Genomic DNA, 25,004 nt, shown 5'->3' on the forward strand with positions numbered 1-25,004 from the left:
TAGGTTTTTGTGCTTACCATTTACAGTATCTTATCTCAATTCTCACGTACCAGCCATCCAGGGATGAACAAGTGAGCTCCAGGAGTTGCTAGTTACTTTCAACAGCTGCTAAAAAATGTGCTTTATGAATAGTCTGACTATGGGTTTGCCCACATCCCTCACTAGTTCAGTGGGGCATATATCCAGGGTGAAGTGAACTGATTTTAAATTAAATCTTAAGCTCTATAGTAAGCATGATTGTCACATTTTATATGAAGTATGATTCCGTACATGCTTGAAATAGGAAAAATACTTCATCAGAATTTCATACATACTAGTTTTAAATTCAAATAGTCAGGTCTTTCTAAGATAGTAGATGTCTTTCCTTCGATGATATACTTAAGTAAATGGATTGCTTGTGCTATGGAGAAATGAAGTTCTGTGCTTTCCTCCACTCCAATATTTCAGACACCAGTAAGAAGAGTTATAAGCATCCTTTTAAATCACTGCTGTTGAGCAAGTGTGCCCTGGCTGGGGATCTCTGCCGCACACCCTGAGTGTGTTTCTCAAATGGTATCATTATGTTTGGGTGTGAGAAAAGGCGAATGGAAATAATGAAAGAGTAAATCAAAGATGATCTAAATTACTTGTCAGCAATAGCCCAGGTTGGCTTCTATTAATGGCCATACAAAAGCCGATTATCAAAAGCCTTTACAAACCCCGTAACTTACTCTTTTGGAAACCCCAACATTAAAAGAAATTTCTGAGTTTAAAGATGAGAGATAAACAAAGAAATATGGTTTCTGCAAGTGCACAGTGTGTGAACTGCCTAGTCAGGGCAACCTGAATAGAGCAATAAATCAACACAGCTACTTGGGAAGCTCTGGGGATGAGCTGTATGACCTGGTAGAATGTAAAAGTTACTAAATAACTTAAGTTCTTAGAGTCTTCACTAGCTTTTTTAATGATTTGTCTTTGAAGGGAACCACCTATGAACATAATAGTTTGTAAAAGAGCTTTTTTTTAAAAAAAAAAAAAAAAGCAACAAAACTTTGTTTACAGCTTTGCTTGTTTCCAAGTCAAACACGTAAAAGACTATGAGCAAGGTGCAGGAAGAGGCATGCCCAGAGTCCCGTAACGTCAGGGTTCACCGGGCTGCTGGCAGCCAGCACGGGCAGTGGCACGCAAGGAAGCCTTTGAAATTTGCTATAGCAGAGAGGAATCCATTAACGTTCTAACTTTTAAAATACATGACAAATGCTTGAAAATTGCCGGAACTCCTTGATCATCAGTTTCCAGATGTGTTATGGAATCTTCTGAAAAGTAGAAAGCTAAGTTGAACTCTACTGTAGTTTTTTCATTTGACTGGATTTTGTAATGAATAATTCAGCATGTGTTGTAAGTAATCGTAGACCTTGTAAAAGTGCTTGAGTGCCAGCTCAGCACTGCTTAGGGAAGACCTCCAGGCTGGCAGCTGGACGTCATTCATGTGCAGGTCAGTAAAAGTCTGAGAAATTCTATCCAACCATACAAGAGCTAAAGATGAAAAAAAAAAAAAAAAAAAAAGATACAGGAAATTAAGGAGAGACCTGGCAAAGACAAAAACATCTGCTTTCATTCTGGAATTAGGTTATTTTACGCTGATGCACAGGTTATCCAGCTGTGGATTACTATCGATCCCATTCAAATAGATCAGCTACTATAGATTCCTTCAGTTTGCAGGCTGCTTTATTGAGAAAAAAATAATACTGCCATGAAAGCAGCATTTGATTTAAAACCTTTAGTCTTGTGCTGTTGCAGGCATGCTTACAACAGGTAGAGTCTTACAAAATTACATCCCCTAAACTGTGGATCACTGTCAGAGATAAACAAGATCAATTAGAGGGTGCAATAGGTGTAGCCAGTCAATTATGGAGATGTTTCAAGGGATAAAATTAGGTGAGGCTGCCAGAGGGAAATTACACAAACCTGTCTGATTCAGCTGCAGACTTATTTCTTGAAATAAGAAATGCCCCAGCAGCCAGGCTGCTTCAGCACAAGTGCACAGTACAACGGCAGCGTGCTCACTTCCACTTAACGGAGTGATGGCTCCAGAATGCCTGTCTTTCCTATTCTTCCAGGAGATTTACTTAAGAATTTACAACTGATTTCTGTAACACATCCTTACCTGCCATTTCCTCAAACAGAAATTAAGTTCTACCAGGAATCTTATATAAAATGCGAGAGAAGCTCTCCTTTTCATTTATTTCCAATAGCTGTTTTTATTACATTTATTTTCTTTTTATGAGGTTTTTTACTATTTTTTCTGCTATGGTTTCTCCAATTTATGCACTAACTGAATACTTTGCAGTAATGGCTCTGTATTAAAAGCAGCACAGAAAGGAAGTTTTCCTACAGATGGCTGTCTATCACAACACCCATTTCAACAGAGCTTGAAAACATTTTTGTTGTATTTGTTATAGGGTAAGGCACCCACAGGCACATTATAGCTGCCTTTTCAATCTTTAAATTGAAAGGAGGAAAATACTGTGTTTCAACACAGCTATACTGCAGTTACACTTGGAGTATATTGCATTCAAATGTTTGTCTTTTATTATAAACAAGATATCAAATAACTAGAAGGATTTAGGCAAAAACAATAAAATTTACAACAGTCCTGAAGGGGTTGAGTATATGTGCCATGCCTACATGGCCAGCCGCACACATAGCTGCAGAAAGCACAGCAAGCAACAATCTGGGTACCAACCGTAGTAAGCTGGAGCGAAAAGGAGAGGTGCCAGGATGCTCAGCAACTTGTCACACGGCCTTAGGAGTGGAGACCTGGGGAGCAGAGCCCGAGAGCCGAGCCGGCAGCTCGGGAGCCCGCGTTCGTCCCCTCCCCGAGCCCAGGGCCAGCAGCGCGGAGCATGAAGCGCAGCTCCTCGGGAGTCACAGCACCCCAGGCACCCCGTCCTCCCGGTGAAAACAAAGCAGGAGTTGCTCCTTTCTTTTAAAAGAAGGGAGCAAGTACTGCCTCCGCCAATTTTTTTTTTTTTCTGTGGGATGTGGAGATAGGTCTAGTCAGGATATGAAGAACAGCACAACCATGCCTTGGCCGTGCGTGAGTGCCTGTGCTCCGCTACGGCAGTCCTACCTGCACCTGCCCCTGCCAGGCTAATGGCTTTGCTGGACTTTTGGAAGCTGTTCCCTCTGTGGAATTTATTCCAGATGAGGGGGGTTGCTGCTATATTAAGAGGAACTCATCTACAATTGGAGCCAAGTTTTAAATAGGCACCTGTGGAAGTTACCAGACATCTCAGAAACAACGGGCAGAGGAACGCCTCGTTTTCTGATCTGATTTAGGCATAAAATTTGTGCCTGGCCATGTTGAGAGGAAATATTTACAGAATTATTAAGGAAGAGAAGTTTACTTATGCACTTATTTCAGCCTAATGTACTGTCACCGCATTTTGGATTTGGGTTCGTGTGCTGTGTCGAAACCTACTGTACCTTCTACATCCTGACCTCTACAGATCAGCCAAATCTCTGGTTATTAGCTCTTAATTACAGCCATGTCAGTAAGTCATGAGGTGGTCCAAGGCCACCAGACTGAGGTGGGAAGGTTGATTATTGATGCTGAGCCACTGTATTTCAGTTGCAGATAACCTGAGCAACACCAAGGCAAAAAGCATGATCACTGCGATTATTGTGATTCTGGTTCTCGGTTTACTGAGTTCCCTTCTGAGTTCTGGATTTACCTGCACTAATGCTGTCAGTAATCCCTACCAGACGTTTTTGGGAGCCACTGGAATCTACACCTGGAATTCCTTGTGCGGTGAGTAATGTGTCGCATGCTGACCAGCATACAGATGAATACTATGTATTCTCATTAATTCCAAGATTAAGGAATGTATAAGTGTAAAAGGAAACACTTGGAAAAATATTCTGTGCAGTTGGTTTTGGTTTTTAACTGCTGGGATACCTGAAAACTATCTTTTAAGTACCAGTAAAATAATATTATTTACTTGAAGCAATACCATCAATTAGTGGGAGTCTGGATTCACTGGTGCAAAAATGGAAATGAAAAAGCCCCCAAAGGTGTAGCATCGTTTTATGCGTGATGCATATTGAGAAGCAGGGGGTAAGCTGACAAATACAGAATGAAACTGTAACAGATAAGTATGCACTGGGTATGATTCAGTGCCATTTGTAACCTCTTTAAGACTTTACGTTACTATTTTATGGTATTTGTAGCATATTTGTTGCTAGGTTACCTACTTACCAAATTAGGCCTCTAAGGTCTAATCTGTACGATAGACTCTAGTTGATCTCCAAAAAATGTGTTGAATCAAATACATGCACAACAGCATGAGCATGGGGAGGCAGCAGTTAGGAGGACTGAGTCACAGCAAAATTTATTTCCTCCTCAAAAAACCCTTTCACAGATCAAAATATATTTTTAACATTCCCTAAGCAGAAAAAAAAATAAATCATGGTAGAGAGGCTGAGTCGTTAGAGACCTGAACTGTGTCCAGCAGCTCCCTGGAGATGTAACCCCTGGTTTACCTGGCAGGCTTGAGCTGTGCGCTCCCAGCGCACCGTCCTACCCTCCTCGTCCTGCTCCGGTAAGGACTGCAGCTCTCACACTCTGTCTGTCTTAAGGGGATTGTGCACGCCTCTAATAATAGGTTTGTACTTGGAAATTTTTCTTTAAAGGCATCTGATTACAGAGTACTTCAGCATAGACGTTTTGTCCTTCAAAAGGTTTTCAGATCTCCCTCGGCAGCTTGCTCTCCCTTCAGCCGTGTCCCCAGCAGCATCCTGCTTTCCTGGGGACACACACTGCAAGCTTTACCAAAATTGGACCTTGGTGGAAAGGGCATCCTGTAGACGAATGTAGTCTTAATCACAGCGAGAACAGGTGTGGGGGGGTGAACCCATCCCCCTTTTCTCCAGCCATAGCTAAGATCCCCCCACAAAGACAGATGCCAGAACAGCTGCGGATGCCCTGAAACATGGTAACAAAAGTGAGCAAAAGCCTAGGTTAGACAATTATTCAGCTTCGGAGACAAGGAGATCGTTGTCTCATCACATGACAAAGTTGTTCATTTCCTGAGCCCAGCACCCACTGAATCTGCAAGCTTTGACCTGAAATGAAAGGACCATGGGCTTGCCAAGATAAATACTAGTGAGAAAGTCAACCCTCATGTTCAGTGATGATCGCGATTACTTTTTACAGCCCTGTAAGTGCTATGACCTGGAAGTCTAGTTTGCCATGGGCATGTTTTTATGAAAAATCATGCATGATTTGATGTTTGAGTCTATCTTGAGGGTTCCTAATTCTCCTACCAGTGTCCTGAAAAGAAAAACCTGAACCTGTTTCAGCGTGGACCTGTGTAGGATGGTGTACCTAGAGGGAAGGAATAGAAATACTTTCACTGGTGTTTAGAGGTTATACCTCCATTAGCACTGTGAAAGAAGAGATGTAAAAGCATTATTTAGCTAAATGTCAAAGTAACCAGACTCCACTTCCATTCAGGCTATAGGAAACAGATACAAATCTAATAAGACATCTCATTTTGGCTCATCACAGAGTCATTGAATAATTTGTGCTGGAAAGGACACAAGGTTTCTAAGTCTAAGCTCTTGAAGAAAGCTGGGCTAGCCCTGAATGCAGACCATGTTGCTCAGGTTTTTATCCAGTTGTGATACTGCACACCCCAGGAATTTGGGCTCATATCAAATAAGCATTCTGCAAATGAACCAATGGGCAAATATATTATACTCATCAACACTAAATTCAGGGAGAAAAATTATATTAAATGGCCTGCTCTAAGAACACACAGTCAGAATCCATTAATTTTAGCAGAAGATAAAGCTGCCAATGTCAAAACACCTGGCAGATACTATTGGACGGGACAAAAGCTCTTTAAATGCCCTCGCATTTTGCTAATGGAAAATATTAGATTAATCCTTGTCTTAGTCCAGCTATTCTAAACAATTTGACTATTTACAAGTAGCTACGTAACCAGTACTACACTTTAACCTCTAACATTTGTATTTATGTTTTCTAGGAATCTTCATTCTTACAGTCATGATACTTTTTCCCGTGAGCATAGAGGAAAACGGCCTGTCTGTAGAACTGGCCAATGGATGTTTTTCTTTTCTGCAGACGCATACCAAATCTGTACACACTTATGGATATTCATATTGGATCATGCTGCTCATCATTTTTCTGAACATTGCTTCCATCATCATCATATATTTCTATGACCACGCAAGATATTCTAAGAAGAAAGAACAGGAAAGACCCATTGAAAATGCACCAAAAGACGTCATTCTGTTCTAAGGATGCCACCGAAAAAAGGATGTAAAGGAAAATGACTATTTAATGTGGCCAATTCTGGCTGATCATTTCCATTGAAGTTGACTTGTGTATATAGTTCAATTAACAAAATCACCTATCGTGTCTTCATTTTATCTTCATGCTGGGTATTAGTATAACACTTATAAGCTTCCATAAACATACTGCCTAAGCACCTCAGGGTAGGTATGGCCCAAAGTGCATGATATCCCAGGGCCGTCCCATAGGAATGAACCTCATGCACCTTGTGGCTCCGTAATTCCCAGAGGGATCGCTATGAAAACATGCTCCTAGGAGGGTTCCTGGTGTCTGTACCACCTCTGCCTGCCTTTCCAAGAGGACTGTCACCCTCTTGCCCATGCAGCATGGAGAGGCTGGTTTGCATCCCTGCTTTCTGGTTATTTCTGGACCACAGGACAGACCCATGGTGGCTGCCTCAGCTCTCTGCAGGGGTGCACCAACATTGGCACAGCATGAATGCACTTCTGCTTCACCTTCTGGGTCAGAATGGGAAGACTGGAGACACTGTTTTGGTTGCGTATGTCATTTGTGATCTTAAGGGCAGAAATAGTGCAAACACCAGGAACGGTGGGGATGGTGAGAAATGGTCATGAAGGTATTGATGCTTTGGTTTGTCCTGCCATTCCTACTACTGTTCTTTCCCTGTTTAGAGGTTTTCTCCCCCAGGTCCCTGCGGCACTGCCCTGGTGGTGACTGTGGGCAGGCTCGCAGGCTCCTGTTCATGGGCAGGAAAGTGAGCACTTGGGCAAAATTGCTTTTGGTCAGTCACCTTCACATCAAACCTCCCAACAGCACTGCCCCTGCTTCCATCCATGGCTGGGGTGCCAGACAGGGCAGCAGGAGCAAGAGGAAGGGCCATGGGCAGCAGAAGACAGCATAGGAGCCCAGTATCTGCAAGATTTTAATTTGTATAAACATTAGCAAAATTCTAGTTCAGGCTGTTTATAGACCTTTGATTACTCTTGACAGCAAATGGCAAAGCCGCACCTGGAGCAGGTGTGGCCACCCACCCGCTATGCCAGACCATCATTGTGCCCCCCACAAAAGCCAGAGAGCGGGCTGTATTAGCGATGATTTATGGCCAGTACCCTCCCTATGCCTGGTTTAATTAGTATTTAATATGCAGACAAAGACACACAACTGCAGAACTGCACAGAAGTGGGAAGCTCCCTTCCTGCCCCCCCCAAGGGAAAGCAAGCAGATGAAGGTGACCTTGGGACAGATGCCATTGTGTGAAGTCACGCTTACCGCACGTGCCGCAGGAGAAGGGCACCATGCAAAAGGGTGGTCAGAACCTTCTGCTCCTTTGCTCCTCATCTTTGCAGCTAGGAGAGAATTTTTTTTTTATCACATCATTTTCCTTTACAATATGTTTTTCAGTCATGCTTGATAGCTGTCCTGTGATGCAAGTGAATGTTTGTGGAGAAAAAAAAGCATTTCTGAAGAGGTGATGAGAAGATACAAGAGGTGACTTCTCACTATTTATGTGCAAAAATAAAGTTCTGGGATTAAAGTGCCCAATACTTTATACAGCTGTGCTCTTTCAAAGGGATCAAAGCAGAGGGCTTTTCCATCCTGCTTAAGCATTTGACTAAAAGTATGACGAGGGCAGAGTGGGGAAAAATAAAAATAAAAGAGGGTTTCTAAGACTTGAGGGGCAGCACAGGTCAACAAAATAAGAGATGCTTTCTGCTCTGCACTGCTGACAAGAACCATGCCTAGAACTGCTTTTCAGTGCTGTAAACATTGCAGTTAAATCGTCAGATACCGTGCACCCGCGAGCTAAGCTGGAGGAAAGCCAAACATTTGCCAGTTTTGCTTTGGCTGCAAAAATTTTCACACAGTTTCAGCATGCATCTGTCACTGTTGTACTCAGCCAGCATCCATCACACAATACAATTACACTTATATTGGGCACTCGCTTGCAGAGAAGTAAAGTTGTTTTAATAGAATAATACCAGAGGAGCAAGAGTTCCTGCTTTGAAAAGCAGTGGCTTACCATTGCTTGGACATTTCTGCCTCTCTGAAGTACTAATTGCCATACAAGAGCTGGAAAGAAAAAAACATTCCCACTTTTGTGTGCCTGTTTGAACCACGTGGCTGTGTTAAAAGTCGGTCCGGAAGCCTGAAGAGAGCTTACGCTCACCTGCTGACACGTATGGCTGTGAGGTGGCCAAGACACGTGTCACCAGAAAGTCATTAGGTAGTGAGAGCTCACCTGCTTTGATGTGAACTACAGACTGAAATCATTACAAGACTAAAAAAAGTCAAATTTTAATAGTAAAGTTGTAGGTGGCTAACGAGGCTATCTTGATAACCTTAGTCTGTATGTTTTATTTCAAATTAAAGGCAGGACTTTCCTTCTCAAGCTCAAAATGATGATCTCTGTCCTACGTTACATACTTTCTGCTTAACACAATGGTGTCAGCTTGGCACACGTTGCTGATGGAGAATTATCAGGCTACGCTGGGGCCAAGGAAGGTGGCAGCTTCCCATGGCACCGAGACCCCGGTGCCCCAAGGAGTGGCCGTGCGTCCCTGCCCAGATGAAGTCCTGCAGCCTCGGCCAAGCTGCGGTGGAAGCACAGTGAGAACAACTGTGAGAGGCAGGCAGGGCATTGCAAGGAGGGGAAGCGAAGGCAGAAAACTGTCGCAAACTTTTCTCCCTATCTTTCCCTCAAAATGCCACAACAGCCTTGTAAAGTGGTAGCAAAGCACCGGCTGCCATGGGGATTGTTATATTTTCTAGAGAGGCCACCAAAAGGTCTGCAATCAGGTACCTTGCCTGATTTAGAAGCACCTCCTCCAAGTTAAATTACAAAATATGAGAACTCTGGAATCACCTGTCTCCCAAGAAGAGAGCAGACGGCGCAGCAGCCTTCCAGGACCGGGCTGGCCCTGGGAGACAAATACATGGGATGAACAAACAAGAAGCCAAACTGTTCAGGTATGCGTTTGCTGATTCAAAAGCTCAGTAAGAAGGGATTGTGCATCTGGGTTACAGTCACTTCTATCAGAGGAAGAAAAGAAAAAAAGAGGAGGGGAGGAAAAAAAAAAGAGAGGGAAAAAAAAAAAAAAAAAGGTGCAACATAATCCAACCTTGCATTTAAGTTTTAGGATATCAAAAAGGAATTGGCCTGGCTCTTGCCAACCAGGCAGCCTTTGAAATGAATGGAGCTGTGTTCAGTACACTTATCCTCTTAATGAGGACAAATTCTGGCAGTTTACCCTTAGGTAAAAAGGCAAAAAGCTTGCACTGTCAGCTTGATGCACTCTTGAAAGAAAAATCAAGCTCCCGTCTTATCTAAACCTGGGGTAATTTTACACATTCATCACTTGCCAGCAGTTGAAGCGCATTGCTTTTCACCAGGAGCCGTGTCTGCTCAGGTCAAGGGAAGGATACAGGCTGAAACCAGCTGAAAAATGAATCCTCACCCCAGCATCCAAGGTCCCAGCTCTGAGCTCCCCAGGGATGTGTGCGATGTGCTCCTTTGCCTTGCACCTCAGATCCGAAGGTGGCTAGGAAATGCTAAAAACTGAGCTCAAGTCCTGTATCTCCATGGACAGCTTCTGCTGCCTGCCTGGCTCGCTGTTAATAACCTCAGCAGGACTTGCTGTGGGAAAACATGAGGTCTGGTCCAAACAGGGCCAGGAGTGATTTTGGCTCCTGCTGGTGGAGCCAGCACCAGGGGCAAGCAAGCAGGATGGTCAGTGGCCGTGGTGTTCATGTGTGACTTTGGGCAGCAGCACCTGCCATGCAGTGTGGTGAAAGGCTGAGCCCTCCGGCCAAGTGTTTCCAGCACCCCTGGCACTGCACACACAGAGCTGAGCGGGACAAATCCTGCATGCTCCACACGCTCCATATGCAACACGCTTGGGAAACCATGACTCACTACAGCTATTGCGAAACGCTGCCAGGAGTTTGACAGCTGGAGAAGAATGAGAGGAGGATTATCCAGCAAGGCAGCCAGCAGCTCCCCTCTGCTCCCCACTCTGATGGGACTAAAACATCTCTTTTCCTTCTTTTTCTCCCCTTGGAGAAATCCAAGGCAGCCCCTCACTCTTAATCCAAGCTGGCCTATTTATAACAGTTGCTCCAACTAAGTAGGTGACTTATTTCACTCTTGCTAAGTCACTTAGATGTTTCTAATAAAGTGGTCATGATTGAACTAATGGATTTTTAAATAATCATAGAGCATTACTCAATACATTCCCACCTCAGAAGTTCTGCACCTCTGAAGTTCTGCTTCCTATTTATGCAAGTTCTATTTTATATTTATGGTTCACTCAAAAAGTTTTACACTGGATAAAAGTTACACCTAATCAACAGCTGTAGAAATGCTGAATAGAGGCAGCTTTTTCTTTGAAAACACAGAAGATCCTTAATACCCGGTAAATTATCAGTTACCTTAATGTTTAGCAGCAGCTGAAAGCATTTAATAAGACACATTGCAAACCTCACAGCAGGCAAATGCAATAATTCTTGATGTAGGCATATCTACTTGACAGCACGGCAGAAGCTAGTTAACTTCACAATTATAGAAAAAAGAGTCAGTGCAGCTTTGCTGTTACCCACAGGCAAAGAGACTCAGTCAATAAAACCAATCCCTGTCCCCCAGGAGCTATTCTGCTAAAGAGTCATCCAGCTCCTGCTATTTAAAAATCTCTGCTGGTAGGAGAACTGCCAGAATTAACAATCGATGTTCTAAATCAAGCGCAGTATCGCCGACACAGTAATGATTACTATAGAAGTATCAGAGAATTAAAAATAAATATTACTCTTGCAGCCCTGTAGCAGGTTCAGACAGTGGATGGAAGGGAGGAGAGCAGGAAACCAGGTTCACCATGGGACAACACAGCAGTGGGGGACGCTGTCACCGTCCCTGACAACTGATGTTGTCACATTGACCCTGCAGAAAGCACGACTGCAGCTTTTCCTCTGAGTCCCTTCTCTAAGTAAAGCCTCTGGGACTGCTACTCAAACATACGGCTGCTCAAGGAATGGTGGCATGAAAACGTACCGGGGAGGTTTAGACTGGCTACACGTGAGCATTTTATTCTCATAACATGTTGTACCGGGTTTTCAATATTCATTGACTTAGCAGCTCTATTTTTCTACTCAAGTACCTTCCCTGCACAAGCCTGCCTAACGCTCCTGCCTGTGTAGAAGCTACATTGCCCAGGGGGCCGAGAAGGCCAGCAGCACCCTGGCTGGTAGCCGAAGCAGCGTGGCCAGCAGGGCCAGGGCAGCGCCCGTCCCCCTGCGCTGGGCACTGGCCAGGCCGCCCCTCGAAGCCGGGCTCAGCTCTGGGCCCCTCACTCCCAGACAGACCCTGAGGGGCCGCAGCGTGTCCAGAGCCGGGCAGGGGGCTGGGGAGGGGGCTGGGGCACAGGGCTGGTGGGCAGCGGCTGGGGGAGCTGGGGGGGCTCAGCCTGCAGAAAAGGGGGCTCGGGGGGCCCTGATCGCTCTCAGCTCCCTGGCAGGGGCTGTGGGCAGGGGGGGTCGGTCTCTGCTCCCAGGGAACCAGCCACAGGACAAGAGGGAACGGCCTCGAGTTGCGCCAGGGGAGGGTTAGGTTGGGTGCCAGGGAAAGTTCTTCTTCACCAAAAGGGTGGGCAAGCCCTGGCACAGGCTGCCCAGGGAGCTGGTGGGGTCACCAGCCCTGGAGGTGTCTAAAAAACTTGTAGATGCGGTGCCTGGGGACATGGTTTAGTGGAGGGCTTGGCAGTGCTGGGTTAACAGTTGGACTTTATGATCTTAAAGGTCTTTTCAAACCTAAATGATTCTACGATTGCATGAAATGGCGTTACCTGTTTTGTCACACAGTAGGGAAGATGCAGCGCTGTGATGGAAGCCGGGAAGGCACACACGCTGCCAGCACCTTTGAAATGAGCCCATCAGCAGCTCCTCCCTCCCCTTCCACCTCTCACCCGTTCAGACCTTTGCTTTAAAGCTGTGACTTAGTTTTCAAAAGTTTTCAAAGGAGGCAGCTCGGCGTGCCTGTCACAGCGGTGCAGGCTGCAGCCATGCCCCCCACCGCCACGGCTGCGTTCCTGCCGCTGCATTTGTTCACCTGAGCTAAAATGTGGGGTTCTTAGGTAAAGTATTTCAACAATTTTAGCACAGCTGGTGAAGCCCACGTTAATGCTGCTCCAGTATGAGTAACAGCCCCCAGCAGTCAAATCTCCGATGAATTTCCCACTTCTCAGACAGTGGCAAGTCCCATGTGGAGCTCAGGTCAACCCCATGCACGAGGAGCTCTTAAAACCCACTCCCAACGTTGTCCTGAGCACTTGTGATTTTGTGAGGCTTTACCACAGGCATCTTCTGTCCCACACTTGGAACGGAGTTTCATCAAGTTGTTTTGCTGGCAGCATTTCCACCAGATAAGGACTTCCTACCTCCCCCTGAGGAGCACACAGGGCATGGCACGGGGTGCACGCTGGGCTTCATGCAGTGCCTCGGGGGTGTGAAGTTAGCCTGGAAGGGAGCGCTGGTGCTTAACCATCCCAAAGGAATCCCCACTTGGAAAAATTTATTGCAAGGACAGAAACAAAGCTTTTCTCCTCAGTTTACATCTCCCTTCTTTTTGGGATAATTTTTGTCAGCACTGCTCCTAGGTGAGCTTCTCGTTCAGTCCTCTGAAGAATGGGCACATTTCAGGGATCATCTCATCTCTCTCCTGTCTACTCATCTACCTTTTCAAACTAATCTAGACAAGAATTGCAACAAAGTTCAATGAGGATCTCTTTAAAGGCATCTTTGGGAGAGGGTGTTGCAGTACCTCCTGGTGTTATCGCTGCAAAGCAGTACTGGGGAAGGGGGGAGCACCTTCCCAGAGGAGAGCCAGAAGGAAGGATCAGGTATGTGCACATTGCCTTAGCTGGGTAATAGGGACAGAGGCCTTTTCAAAAGGAGAACAGATCACTGTCAAAACTTAATTCAAAGAAAAGAAGTCTGCTTATAAAAGAGTCCAAAGAGGCAGTGAGAGAGACCTTCCTGCTCTCTGCAGCGTTCCCCCTAGAGGCGCAGCTCCAACCTGAGCCCAGTGATTGAAAACACCTACAGCTCTTCTCCCCACACATTTTGCTAAGGCTAAAGCTTTACCCCATCCCGCCGAAGGGCAGAGAAGCGCTGGCTGTGGGCACGGAGTGGCAGGAGCTTCAACACTGCCAGGCAAACTGCTTACCACCAAGGGCAATGGCTCTGCTCAGATGTGCAGGGTTGCACGAGCATCTAGGTTGACAGATCACAGCCTGGTTGTCTTTTAGTTTAGTTTAGTGTGGGGTTTTTTTTTAATAAATCAGCAGCAAATGCTTGAACATTGAAGAGATGACTTTAAACTCATCTTTGTAGGCAACAGGATATAGGTGGTGCTGACAGGTATTTCTATAAGCAATCCCGATGCACCCAGTTATCTCAGGGCAATGAACTCCAGGCATTAAAGGGCTTCTGCTGCTGGAGCAGCAGTTACCTGTGGTCGTCAAGCCTCTTAGAAGAAAAGGAACCAAAAAAAAAAAAAAAAAAAAAAGAGGAAATAAAATCCCACAAAACAGAATTCTCTGCAATAATTCAGAGTTACCCTTTCCTGCTCAGCCTATTCAGACAGCTGGGTTCTGCTCCTGTGCCTTGCAAAAGAATTTTGCTAGAAAAAAAAGGGGGATGCTCAGCCGCTGTTAGCCACTTTGCTGCTGCCTGTTTGCCTGGGGAGCCATGAGAGGGCAGCAGCCACCTTCCCAGGCTGCTCATAGGAAGGAAAAAACAATGGGTTTTCCTTTTCTGTTTTCCTTTGAAGGGGAGAGTGAAAAACAGAGGGAGAGAGAGAATTGTCTTCACTCTACATGCAAAGACAATACTATATTTCACCTCCTCCGAGGCACAAAACAAGCAAACAACCAAACAAAAACCTCCAAGAAAAAGCATCGCCCAAATGGCACGTTAATTTTAGGTGCTCTGATGGACACCCGAACTCTGTGGGCATCCTGGAAACCAGCACAAGTGGTACAGCACAGAGTGGTGGGTTGCTAATACAGACACTGGAAAAGGTTTCTTGGCTAGTTCCCAATATTAGAAGAGGTAAATTGCCAAAGAAACCACAAGAAGCCCCCCAAAAAACAGAAGCTTGCAAGGCTACAGGATGTTCAAAGGACTTAATCAGAACGGCCGGTGTGAATGCTAAAAACCCACCAAATCTATTGAGATTGATAATGGTTAGAAATACAGATTCAAAGAGAAAAGGGGATTTTCATACAGTCCCAGTCTTCAGGTTAAGGGTAGAAATACTGTGTTTTGCAAAGGTTACCAAGACAACGTTCACTTATATTTGTTGATCAATAAAGTATGAACAAAAACATCATCCCAAATAAGAATAAAACAGTATGGTTCAAAATTCTTTTGCAAACATGGTTAATTATCTCCTGGATATAGGAAAGAGAGAATACATCTGTGACCATGGGAAAGGCAGCTTTTCTCCCATTCCTCACCCAAAACTTTAAAGAAAAGGATGCTCCCTCAGAAGCCAAATCCAGACAAGTCCTCCTTCCATGTCAAAGGCTGGTATGTTTAACCTGATCACCAACTCCATATGCAAGGAAAGCAGGTTTTTCAGCTTCAGATAGGCTTTGACAGAAACCTGTATTTTATAGAGGGGAAATAAATACTCCAGAATGAACAGTATTTTCAGACTCCATATTTTTGTATGATGAAAGAAATAGATTAAGAATAAATCCTAGGAAAATACAGGGTGACTGCGGAGATTAATGGCCCTCTTTAAGAAGTATTTTTCATCTAGTTCTACATACTAAAGCCTCAGAATAAGCATAGACATTTTACAATGAATATTAGTACTTTCAGATTTAAGCTTCTAGGAAAAAGAGGAATTCTTAAAGTCAGCAGTGCAGAAGAAAGCTGTACATAATTAAAAGTGAACTTAATTCAACAACATCAGTATAGGAAGATATAGATGTACAATGGAGTTGTATTACTCTGCCATTGGTATGCACCTTCCAATGCTAAAGCAATCTTTTCCAATGAAGAAATGACTGCTTTTCTTAGAAAGAGATTAGGAAAAAAAAAAATAATCAAAAGACATTTAATTTCCAACATTATCTAAACCTACCCCAAACCAAGAGATTATTAATTGGAAACATCACCACCCCTTGTCCCCGTTCTTTGTTTTGGTTTTGCATGTGGTCAAAAAGTTAAAAAAAAAAAAAAAAAAAAAAAAGGTCAATTTTCCATGTTTCCAAAGTTTCTGCCCAGCTCTATGATTGTCTGATAGATTTTCCTTATGATTATCCATGCTGTATATATAGACTTCTGATGTCATACATTATGTCTTGAATAATATATTGAAAGGAACAATTTACCCTAGACCACATTATTTACTGGAGGAATATTTTCAGGACTGTTTTGTTATTTTTAAAGGAGGTGGTTTAAGCTCTCTTACATTTAATTTTTCAATATTTAATTAAACAAACAAACAAACCAAACAACAAAAAAACCCCACAAACAACCCAATACCTGGGAAGCCCTGAAGAGAAAATAATATTAAAAAAAAAAAATCTTTCTGGGAAGCCTGCAGTTCCCCAGGTGCTCTCTGAGGATTAGAGTGTTCTCTGCAGACCATTGCTCCTGCAGCAAAGCACCCTGTGCTGTGACAGCTTCTCCTGAGGGACCTTCACTGTGCTGGACATCCTGCAGTGGTGACCCAGTTACCTCTGGGTTATTTAGACTGCTTGTTTTCATGTATGTTTTTACACATTAAGGATCAGATTCATCCCCCATTGCTCCCATCTGCTAAGTGGGACTATTTGAGAAGACACAGACTTTCGCAGGATAGGGCACTAGATGAACACACTGGTGCTTGGCCCCAAGGAAGCTGTCAATGCTAATAAAGCCACTGAAAGATGGATAATATCCTGATTATAAGAAAATCACTAATTATAATAAAACTAGTTTACTTTCCTAAGGACTTTGGCATTCAGCCTAGACATTGTCTTCATCTGCCTGTGCTTTAAGTATGTACGGTATTTCTGGTGTCTACTGAATCTGAGGATTTCATATAAGAGATCTAATGGCAAGGAGAAGGAAAAAAAAAAAAAAAGGCATTTCATGTAAAGGGCCAAGATATTGTGGGTTCATATCCAGTCACACAAAGAAAATTAGCCAATCTAGTGAATTCCTTCACTGCACCATTGCCAAACGCTTCAACAGAAACTGTTTTAACAGTGGCTTTTGGCAGCAATTCCCCAGGTAGAATACACTGTTGCCGGGAAAAGTCCAACTTCAAAGAGAAGAGGCAACAGGACAGTAGCATCACATGGCAAACACAGAATTATGTGATTTATACTACAAAAGTGTTTCCTAAGATGGTACCTAGCTATCCGTGAGTTTACATTTAGACACTGCCTGCAGAGCCAGGACTTCTGTTAGCCGAAGGTTTCACTGCACCGCACCACGAATCACACTGTGAGATGAAGCGGTGTCACAGGGCCGGCCCTAGAGTTTGGGAGAGGTCTGGAGCAGTCACATGAGACAATCCATGGAAGACATTTGACCATGCACACTAAATCTCTGTGACATATACACGCATGACAGACAATGCACACCATCTGCAGCGCAGCAGGGTAAGCCTCAAAGCTCGTTACATCTGCGTTCAGACTAACAAAGATCAGGCTGTCCAGGTCACGCAGTCTTCTTGGATTTCCAAGGAGCTTTTTACAAAGTCCACCAGCTACGGCTTTTGAGGCAGCCACATAGCTGTGGCATAAGGGAGGGCCTGGCACTGGTAACGTATATGGGCACTGATAACGCATATGAGGCAGGAACCTATGGTAGGAGTCAGTGGCTGGATCTTGCAGAGGATGGAGGTCATTGTTCCCGTTCCGTGGAGGTGTGCGCGGTTCAGTATGGTCACATACTGAAGCAAGAAGTGATGCATACTGAAAAAATGACCCCATTTCACATCTGAAATTATGTACACGGAGCTGACGCAGGCTGAGGCTTCAGGGTTTTCAGCTCAGTGCTCAACAGCTGTCAGAAAAGCTAACTAAATGTTGGGCAAATCAAAAAATAATAATGGAAAAGAACAGAGATGACAGAATGTAATCCTGTGACATATAAATCCATGGCTTGCCTGTACAGGTTAGATATGCTCCATCTCAAAAAAAGAAAAAGGACATAGTACTGGAAAAGGTCCAGAGAAAGGCAACAAAGATGAACAGGAGTAGGAAAGAGCTCTGGCATGACCAGTAACGAACAGAGCAGGCAAGCAACTGGGCTGGCCAGACCTCCAATGCAACCCAACACAGCTTATACCAGTGTAGGTGAACAAGCTGAGAACTGGGACTGGAAACAGACATCCACACCCACACTGAGACCCTACCTTTGTAAGCCTGTGGCAAGGATGGCAAGCCTGAAGGAAAGGATGTAAAATATAGGGCCAAATATTGAGAACCAGCGTACAATCCAGGACCAGAGTATTCAGGAGTTGTTGGGAAGACAGCTGATTGCACTGGGAAGCTCGTTGAATCCAGCAGAGCAGGAGGTTGAAGAAAGGCACATTAGAAATAAGTTACCCACATAGAGTCGGTGTTGTCTTACAGGACTAATAAAACTCTAAAGAATAATGTTCCATCACATACATATCTCTAATTAGCATCCATGCAGACAATAGTGTGGATATTTTTATTCTTCTTTTTGAATAAATAAATAATAATTCCTATTCAAGATAAATGCAAGTGGGTAATACACGCAAACTCTGTCAGTCTCTGCGCACCATTATCCTGTGCTAGAAAGACTTCAATCACCTGTGCTGGAGCAAATCAAGAAGAAAATTCCTTTTTACTGTCAACACATACATTAAATGTAATAAAAAGACAATTTAAACTTGGTTACTAAGGCAATACATGAACTTTTCAAAGATTCCATAACCCCACCTCTCAAAAAAAGAGAAAAGCTACTCTAGGAACTGAACAAATAGCAGAGCTAGCAAAGCACATGGAAGACACAGGGGATACACACGGAGTAGGTGCACATCTCTAAAGGTACGTGTCCCAGTGGGAACCTCCTACCATCACAGCAGTGAATCACTTGCCAGCATTTTAAACTGCCTTTTTAAGCCTCTTCCCAAACCTTAATATGACTTTTGATTCTTTCTGACAGAAGCACGTTACAGCAGTGACCAAAATCTTCCTTTCCTGGTGGGTGAGCTGCTGTGTCTTTCTGTGTTGGGAGAAGCTGCTCTGACGCCCTCACGCAAAGGAATTGGAAATAGGAAAGAACAGGAACGTTCATTGAGGTGAGTGGGCTTTGGATCGAGTTGTGAACAAATCAGCATGACAATAATGGGAATCTTTTCATGTTTAACCTGTAAGGGGAAACAGATGGGGATCAAAATATCCTCACTAATCTCAGCTTGCTTTCCCCACATTCATTTAAAGATAAGTTAACACAGATTGGATAGCACCAAGAGCAATTTTTGCTTCAAGCATCAAGTTCTCCAGACACTTTTGCATCTTCTGGTGGAAGCAAACAAAATCAAAACCAACCCAAGAATACCTACATTGAACTAATGTAACCATACCGAGAATCAGGCACCTTTGCATAGACGTCACACCAGGCTGTTATTGCAGTACTGAATAAAAAACTGCAAGTGCTTAAGGACAGCAATTATAGTCAGTTAAAATATATATATAGTGCCATCCTCAGAAAACCTGTAAGCCAAATTATAAACATTGCAAATTAACCACAGTCAAGATCTTCACTAATACTTTATATATATATATATAACATTATTATCAGAGCTAGATCACTGTTGAATTATAAGTGCATATTGGGACTACCCACAAAGACCTATTTCTTTAGAAGATCACAGCATAACCATGCTCGACAGAGTTGATATGGTGAAGTGCGGATGTAGTCATCAGGCTCTCATAGAAAATTCTGTCTCTGCTCAGGAATATCTGGGCAGGAGACATCTGCAGGCATTATTACTGGGTAGTCATCCCTATCAGTTTACCTCTGCTCAGGAAAAACAGAAACAACAAATGCCCTCTACTCCCCGATTTCCCAACGTGCTCATTTGTCCACAGCTCAATCACATTAATGCATCCAATGCAGGATGATGAAACTAATACATAAACAACATTTATCAGCCATTTTTTCTCTCCTTCTTGTAGAGGGTACGCTGTGGGGTTTTTTGACAGGACTGAAACACGAGCAATGCCACGGCCTTCATCATGTGACTGTAACAGAAGTAAAAAAAAAAAAAAAAAAGACAATGTGTTGCCACAAACTATCAAATTATTGTAAGATGACCCATTATGGTTGTCATTCAGTGCGGAATGAGAAAGATTGAAACCTGCCTATCTTCTTCTAAGCACAGACGAGTCACAATTTAAAGAAATCTCCACTTCCTGGTAGGTGGCTAAATCGAGCCTCACAAACGCCCCTGAACTGGAGAAATTAAGACAAGGGCTTTAGTTTTCTTCCAATTTTGCACGTGTGTGATTTCTACCCTTTGGGATGCGATAGAGACGTCTCTACTTTTACGTTTAAATCAGCAACAAAGAGCTCGTGGTTCAGGCTGTGGCCAAGGCCTGGGGGACTCAAGAACCGCAGACGTGATCGCTGTTCTGCACGCGGCGCAAGCCTGCCAGGCCTCGGACTGCTTGAGACCACGGTCCCCAGTTTAACCACGTTACAGCCACAGGAATTCATCTGGATTTCCAAACGAGCTGTTCAGGTGCTCGGTTTACAGGCCACAATTTCTCTGGAGAACTGGAAGAGTTCTGCCAGTAGAACTTTGAACTCTGGAAAGCTGTAGGTCCTGTTCTCACCCATCCCTCATCATGTTGCACCCAGCTACCTTCCAGCATAGGTTAGACAACGCTTTAGGGTTTGCAGTGTGAAATAGAAGACAGTGATATTTCTGTCATTTGGACACTGCTGCTCCCGTCCCCTGCGCAGGCAGGAGCAGAGACGCACAAGGGATGTGACGCTTGCCAGGGCCAGCTGGGCAGCAGCCTTCACACCAGTATTTCAAGGGGATCTTTTACCAGCAAGCTGGGAGTAAAAAACGAGCTTTTAAGAACAAACCTATGTATTTACCAGATTTAATGGTCTGTCTGCAGGGAGGAAACAGCAGCAAGAGAGGCTAAATGAAAGCGGTCATTCTATATACCATAGGTTACACGTTGCCTTTGACGCTACGGTCAAATCCGCAACCAGCAAAGGGAAAAAAAAAACCCCGAAACCACACTCACTGAAGCATCCACAAGAATAAACCTGCTGCTGGTTATGGATGCCTGTAAAGTTAGAGCAGCTGGGCAACATGCACCTCTCAAGTAGCTGTTTCTAATGTATAAAGAAGGTTTCTCAGCCCATAAATCGCTATTTTCCAGGCATGGCATGTTACCTGCAGTATAGTTATAGAGCCTGACAAGAACTGACAAACCCATATTCATCCATCTTCATTTGTCTTTTGTGAATATGAGAAGATAAGCAGGGCCCTCATTTCACAGAGCTGGCCTTTTCTCACTGATACCATCTTGGTGGTTACTTATCACCATCTCTCCCTTCACCCTGCTTCACTCAGCCCTGGCCTTGTAAGCTGAGACATGCTCAAGTGACCACAGTTCCTACATTTTGAAATAAGGTTGGTTTATTTTTCCAACAGTTCACTGGAAATGAAACTTTGCACGGGAGAGAACACAATACAAAGGTATATCATTCAAAATAATATTTAAATGGACACATTAGTTTGGTTTTAAATGGTACTTGCAGTCACTTTGGTTACAAATATCACCATGTTCCCTGCAGATCAAACCTGTTGCACAGTATATTGGATTTTAATAGCACCTCTAGGTTTAATATGAGATAATGAATGAAATACGCTGACAGATGTCAAAGTATCCTACAAGCAAGTGTGCATTCAGATTATTTTGCTGCAGCCAGAGGGTGACTATTTCTAATCTGGAAATAATTTCCATTATTGAAACCAAAGAAAAAGAAGCTTGCTGAAAAGGATCTGTAGCTTCTGGTTAGTTCTGGGGTGATTTCAGACATTTTTTTTTTACAAAACTCTATTTGAAAACACTTTTATACAGCTTATTGCTAAGCAGCACACCTAACAGTTAAGGCTGATAGGAAACTACAGGATGTAAGAGAGTATGAAAGTCCTTTAATCAGGGGTACAGCAGGTAAATGAAGTCAGGTATAAGAAAAGAGTTGGACAAGGCAGCATCTCCTGTTCTTCTTCAACAAGTTTTTCAAAGGAGAGTCAAGGAACAGGGCGTTGATCTCTTCTGTGGATAATACTCTTCATCCCTCTTTAGAGAAAAGAAGATGTCATCACTTATTCCAATAAATGTTCCCTGGCATGGACTTGCAAGAATAAACCCCAGAGTTTTATTTCATCATTCATATTGATTTATTACATGTGTCCAAAATAATTTAAAGAGCAAATTTTTCTCTAGAAAGCTAGCAAGTGCCATCCATGCACTTGCAAGGATGCAGAAACCCTCTTCTTTCACATATACGCTATTACCTGGTAATTCTGAAAAGCAAAGCCATCTGGTGTATAGACAAACTTACTTTGTGTATGAGGACTGTTGTCCATGATGAACTTCAAGACTAAATATGTTCAGCTGAAAGTCACAAAGCATCTTGAAGGATTTAGTCTGCGATATTTTCCTCTCCTATAAAGCCCTACAGCTACAAAAAGCTGTAGCTACTTGTTAGCATTCATTAAGACCAAGAGCACTCTTGTTCTCATCCGTGGAACAGCTTAAAGCCAGAGGATGGTTTTACCTCCCCAGGTTGAAAACAAAGACGATCCATCTGATCAGATAGTTGTCCATGATGAACTTCAAGACTAAATATGTTCAGCTGAAAGTCACAAAGCATCTTGAAGGATTTAGTCTGCGATATTTTCCTCTCCTATAAAGCCCTACAGCTACAAAAAGCTGTAGCTACTTGTTAGCATTCATTAAGACCAAGAGCACTCTTGTTCTCATCCGTGGAACAGCTTAAAGCCAGAGGATGGTTTTACCTCCCCAGGTTGAAAACAAAGACGATCCATCTGATCAGATAGTATCGTGGAACTGATTTAATTATGGCTGAACACCCCCCATTTTCAACATGTTAGTTTTCATAGCACACCAAACTAAGACATGCATAAATAAATGTAGGACGTATCAACAAACGTATTTAAACATGCTTAGGTGGTGCAGTAAGGGCTGATTCTGTCCAGGGGCAGCGTGGCTGGGTCTCCTCCTCCCCCAGTGGCCGGTGCTTTGCTGATCAACAAAGGGGAATTTGCCTGCAGGGGTGCTGCTTCCTCCAAATCCTTTTTAGAGGAAGATATTGAAGCTAGTACATTCCTTCATAGAAATGGCAGGGAAGTCTTATGTTGAAAGTCTAACAAATAAAAGGACTCAATTTGTCAGTGTCAGGATGGGGCAGTGATCTTTTTTCCTTCAAGCAGTAAAAACCTCCCAGTATCTAATAGTGCCTAGCACTTGATGGAAAGACTTTCTCAATCAATTAAAAACAGATCTGCTTTAAAAAGGGGAAAAAAGTGGGTTTAGGTTGAGATATGGGAAATATATAATGAATAAAGTTATAGGCAGTATTAAATACTTCCAACAGACTTATGAACTACTAAGTGATGTACAACAAAATAGCATGCAACTCCAACAAAAATATTTGGGTTTAATTCTGGTTTTCCCACAATCCCAAGCTTAAGGCTTGTAAGCCTCGCAAAATATTTATTCTGCCTAACACAATGTTTTCCATTTGATTTCCCACATATCTACCTCCTCTGCATATCTAAACACCTGGACTTCTATTCTGAAATTCTTAATTCTGACACGGTTCTTAGAAAAGCTGGAGGAGAGCATTAACCATAGCAAGCTAAGGGGATGATCAAGTGTCTAAAGGCTTTTCCTTCCCCAGTACAGCCGCGGTAATGCCGAGCGCTGATGTTCACCCACTGGCAGTTCTGAAGATTCCCCAGAAACCTGGGATTGTCTTCATGAGATCCAGCCCTGTCCTCCATCCGAAGGAAATTCGGTTTAGCATCCCTTCTCCCTCACAGCTTTGTGCCCTGCCTTTCTCTAAGGAGGCTGCTGCACTCCCAGGAAGAACACGTGGAGGATTTCCCAGCCAGAAGCGGAGATGACACGGAGGTCCCTTTGCCACATGCCAGCCACGTGCCCCCGTGGCGCTCCCAGGCTTGGTGCTGCTGCGGTGGCTTTCCATCGCAGGCAAGCAGCGAGAGCGTCAATCCCTTCAGCCAGCAGCACAATTGAACCCAGCACGGGTCTGCCCCTTCACAGCAGAGAGGCCAGCTTCTTGCCTCCGGAGAAGGGTGAGCTGATCCCTGCTGGTTTGGCCTCATTTCAAGCAGGGTGCAGAAGCGTCGCCAGGCTTCGATCCCACCTCCAGCTGGGAGCTCAACACGCCTGCCGGCACCATCCCTAGTTGCGCGCGATGCTCACCCCTGTCCTCAGGGCTTCGCTGCTGGGTTGTTTCAGAGCCCACGCCGAGCCCGCTGGGTGCGGGGGGGAGCCCAGTGCTCGGCAGGGGTGTCCGTGCTCCCCTGGAGGTGGGCGTGCTTGGAGCCCTGCACGCCTCGAGGTCGGGCTGTATTTGATCAGATCGCAAGCCAGGTCTGCACAACCTGACTTTTATTTTACATTCCAGCGAACTGAAGAGCGCTCTGGTTTCTCTTGTGAATCACAGAAACTGAACAGTTGGCTTTTACAAGCCCGTTGTTGCATTTTACACCACTTTTATGGTCCTCTGTATAGGCATGGAGAAATAAGGAGAACTCCAGCTGACTTTCCCATCCTGGGTGTCTTGTTAAGAGATCAAATCTACTTCAGCTTTACTATAAAATTGAGTGCATGGGTAAATGGTACAAACGTTTCGAACAAAAACCACACGCAATTTATGAGCTAAGGTATCAGCTGAAATGAAGAGCAAAACCCAAATGGTTCATATCAAACAACAGAATATTAAAAGGTGCTCAGAAGGACACCGGTACCCTTTGAAAAACCTCACTAAGTATCCAAGGCACCTTGGCCATAACCCACAGAGGAACCGAATGCCTCTAAAAACCACCCACATACTTTTAAGGGGATAAACGGGCTCTTGCATTGACCCAAAAGCCACAGTCTGCTTCAGAGCAGCTTCTCAGAGAGCAGGCTCATTTTAGGGCAGCATAACGAAGCAGTGTCACCTGGGTCAGTGTCCTCGTATGTTGAAAACTTCAGAATAGCTGTGACTCAATTTTCTAAAGACAGTCTCCGGTGTGTTGAAAATTATATAATAAAGAATTTACCAATGGGCATGTGATCCAGGTAAAAGCACTCTGAAACAAGAGAGCTCTTCCCCAGTGCCTACGGGAACCTCTGATGAACACAATAGTGTGAAACTAAGAAAAAAGAAATAGCAAAGGTCACTGAGGTCTAGGGAAGGGGTGAAAGAGCACAGGAAATTATGAAAGGGAGGAGAAGCATGGAGGAATGCCATAAGGTCAAGACTCGAGGATCACTGCAGCGAGCACTGCCCAGCAGAGCATCCCTTGCAAACCCGGATTAAGTATTTTAACTATGCACTGCCAGAGGCTGTCACAAGGATTTGAAGTTTCATT

The 25,004-nt window shown here is 44.0% G+C and overlaps 1 protein-coding gene across 1 annotated transcript in view; it reads left to right on the forward strand.

Annotated features, from left to right (window-relative positions):
- CLRN3 (clarin 3) overlaps positions 1-22,193 on the forward strand; it is a 31,830-nt gene extending 9,637 nt beyond the window's left edge. The window contains exons 2-3 of the mRNA XM_080400871.1: positions 3,614-3,793; positions 6,033-22,193. Coding sequence (XP_080256997.1) covers positions 3,614-3,793; positions 6,033-6,307 — 455 coding nt within the window. The 3' untranslated portion in view covers positions 6,308-22,193. The remainder of the gene's footprint in view (positions 1-3,613; positions 3,794-6,032) is intronic.
- Positions 22,194-25,004: the final 2,811 nt, after the last annotated feature.

The sequence above is a fragment of the Falco punctatus genome (genome assembly GCF_963210335.1).
Source record: "Falco punctatus genome assembly, chromosome: 9".
NCBI lineage: Eukaryota > Metazoa > Chordata > Aves > Falconiformes > Falconidae > Falco > Falco punctatus.